Source organism: Fulmarus glacialis, unplaced genomic scaffold (genome assembly GCF_000690835.1).
Source record: "Fulmarus glacialis isolate BGI_N327 unplaced genomic scaffold, ASM69083v1 scaffold4245, whole genome shotgun sequence".
In the NCBI taxonomy this organism is placed as follows: Eukaryota; Metazoa; Chordata; class Aves; order Procellariiformes; family Procellariidae; genus Fulmarus; species Fulmarus glacialis.
Genome location: NW_009211014.1, coordinates 39033 through 39506, shown reverse-complemented (window position 1 = coordinate 39506; position 474 = coordinate 39033). Strand labels below are relative to the sequence as shown.

Genomic DNA, 474 nt, shown 5'->3' with positions numbered 1-474 from the left:
TTATGAAAAAATGGACCAGTATATCAAATTAAATAGAATGTATGCACCAGGGAATATTATCCTGGAGTACTTGTCGATGGCATGAGTGTCTATCCGCATGCTGACGTATCTCTGGTTTTTCCTCCTGCCTGAGCCCCTCTCAGACCCCAGCGCCAGCTGCACCATCATTCGGTCTTGTTTATCTCCGTTCTCGGACACGTAGTGCCCCAGTTCGTTCACATCCCCGTCGTTGTAACTGCCGTCCATCATCATGGGCCGAGGCTGAGGTAGACTGCACGCACAGGGAAGCTGTGGACACAGGTAAGCGCAGGATGGTTTTGTGTGTCCAGATATACAGAGACATCCCTTTTCTCCTTACAAAAGCAGAGGAGGGGACAAGCCTGGGGAATTCAGGCTGCTGGGACACAAAAGGGAGAACAAGAGGATGGAGCTGGGCAGCAGCTTTTTGCTTCTCCATTTTCGTGTCTGCGAGAC

The 474-nt window shown here is 50.6% G+C and overlaps 1 protein-coding gene across 2 annotated transcripts in view; it reads right to left on the bottom strand.

The window, feature by feature from the left end:
* The window catches only part of GABRR1 (gamma-aminobutyric acid (GABA) A receptor, rho 1), a 30687-nt gene continuing 30213 nt past the window's right edge, over positions 1 to 474 (bottom strand). For both annotated transcript variants that reach the window (XM_009577351.1, XM_009577352.1), the window contains one exon: positions 1 to 288. In XM_009577351.1, coding sequence (XP_009575646.1) covers positions 1 to 288 — 288 coding nt within the window. The remainder of the gene's footprint in view (positions 289 to 474) is intronic.